Source organism: Myotis brandtii, unplaced genomic scaffold (genome assembly GCF_000412655.1).
Source record: "Myotis brandtii unplaced genomic scaffold, ASM41265v1 scaffold601, whole genome shotgun sequence".
NCBI lineage: Eukaryota > Metazoa > Chordata > Mammalia > Chiroptera > Vespertilionidae > Myotis > Myotis brandtii.
Genome location: NW_005370276.1, coordinates 1,914,740 through 1,916,690, shown reverse-complemented (window position 1 = coordinate 1,916,690; position 1,951 = coordinate 1,914,740). Strand labels below are relative to the sequence as shown.

General features: G+C 53.3%; 1 protein-coding gene across 1 annotated transcript in view; it reads right to left on the bottom strand.

Annotated features, from left to right (window-relative positions):
* The window catches only part of MYH14 (myosin, heavy chain 14, non-muscle), an 85,685-nt gene that overhangs the window by 9,695 nt on the left and 74,039 nt on the right, over positions 1-1,951 (bottom strand). The window contains exons 35-36 of the mRNA XM_014550447.1: positions 593-721; positions 71-126 (exon numbers count right to left, since the gene is read on the bottom strand). Coding sequence (XP_014405933.1) covers positions 71-126; positions 593-721 — 185 coding nt within the window. The remainder of the gene's footprint in view (positions 1-70; positions 127-592; positions 722-1,951) is intronic.

Genomic DNA, 1,951 nt, shown 5'->3' with positions numbered 1-1,951 from the left:
TGACCAGGGAGGGGTGGTCAGCGGGGTTGAGGGGGGCGGGCACCTGGGCACCAGCCTCGCTGCCTCTCACACAAGTCCTGTGGCCTTTTTTTCATTGCACACGAACATGGGGGACTTTGGTGTGAGCTTCAATCCACACACAGAATTATCCGGGGCCCCTGACCACTATCCACCTCTTGCTGTCCGTCCCCAGGCCCCTCACCCTCATCGCCTCCTCACTGAGCTCAAGTGTCTCCTTTCAAACCTGCCCCCCCTTCAGGTTCCCCCAGTCTCCGGGCCAGACCCCCACCTCTCTTCTCACGTCCTCTGACCCCTTACCACCCACAGCCACGCCCATCCTGCCCCTTTGCTCTCTGCCTAGTTCCTTCCTCCGTGTCCCCAGAGCCCGGACTCAGGGCTCATCCTCTCTCCCACCTCCTGCCTCCAGCCCCTCTCACTCCTGCTCATCCTCCCTCAGGCCCCAGACCAGGCCGCCCTCCCCAGGGCTCCACAATACCCCCAGGCCCAGTGTAGTTGGTACCACCCCCCACTTCCCAGCTTAGCCCACCCTCACCCCCACTTTCCACCCCAGACCCGTCCATCCGGGCTTCACCTCCTGCAGCCGCAGCACCTCCGCCTCCAGCCCTTTCAGGCGCTTGTCACTCTCCCGGTTCTGGGCAAAGATCTCCTCCCGGGAGGTGCGTGTCTCCTCCACCTCCCGCCACAGCTCCTTCATCTGGGCCTGCGCAGAACAGAGGGGAGGTTTATGAGGGGCGGGGCAGGACTTGAACCCAGGCCGTCCGGTTTCGGGGCTTACACTTCTAGCTGCTTTGCCACCTGGTTAATATGGCTTTGAGTGTGTAAGGGTTTTCTCTTCAAGGATGCTTAAAACAAAGGAAAATTAAACACAGCCCAGCTGGCATGGCTCAGTGTTGGGTCGACTATGAACCAGGAGGTCACGGTTCAATTCCCAGTCAAGGGCACATGCCCGGGTTGCAGGCTCGATCCCCAGTAGGAGGCGTGGAGGAGGCAGCCAGTCAATGCTTCTCTCTCATCATTGATGTTTCTATCTCTCTCTCCCTCACCCTTCTTCTCTCTGAAATAAATAATTTTTTTTTAAAGAAAAAATAAACACAAGCCACCATGAAAACCCTCACTCTATTTTTACAACAGAATAGTGCATAGCTACTAGTAACCATAGTGAGGGCAGTAGCGGGCTTGAGGGTAGTAAGACCGTTGTCACTGTTATGAATATTATTTGCTTGGCCCTAGCTGGTTTGGCTCAGCGGACAGAGCGTCGGCCTGCGGACTGAAGGGTCCCGGGTTCGATTCCAGTCAAGGGCACATGCCCGGGTTGCAGGCTCGGTCCGCAGTGGGCAGCGTGCAGGAGGCAGCCGATCAATGATTCTCTCTCATCATCAAAGTATCTCTCTCTCTCTCTCTCCCTCTACCTTCCTCTCTGATATCAATGAACATGTTTTTAAAAAAATATCATTTGCTTGATAATAATAGCTTCTCAGTGTAGGCGTTTTCTCTCGGGGACTACATTGTGGCAATTCTTACTTCCGGTGTGTGTGGGGGGTGGATCTTTCTGCCCCAGAGCTGCCCAGTGGAAATGCACTAGGAGGACATAAGCAGTTTCACGAGAGGTGAAATGAGTGTGAAGGAAAGTCTCTATCTCTCTCTCTCTCCCTCTACCTTCCTCTCTGATATCAATGAACATGTTTTTAAAAAAATATCATTTGCTTGATAATAATAGCTTCTCAGTGTAGGCGTTTTCTCTCGGGGACCACATTGTGGCAATTCTTACTTCCGGGGCTTGGGGGGTGGTTCTGCCCCAGAGCTGCCCAGTGGAAACGCACTAGGACAGTCATGGCGAACCTTTTTAAAAAAAATATATATTTTATTGATTTTTTACAGAGAGGAAGGGAGAGGGATAGAGAGTTAGAAACATCGATGAGAGAGAAACATC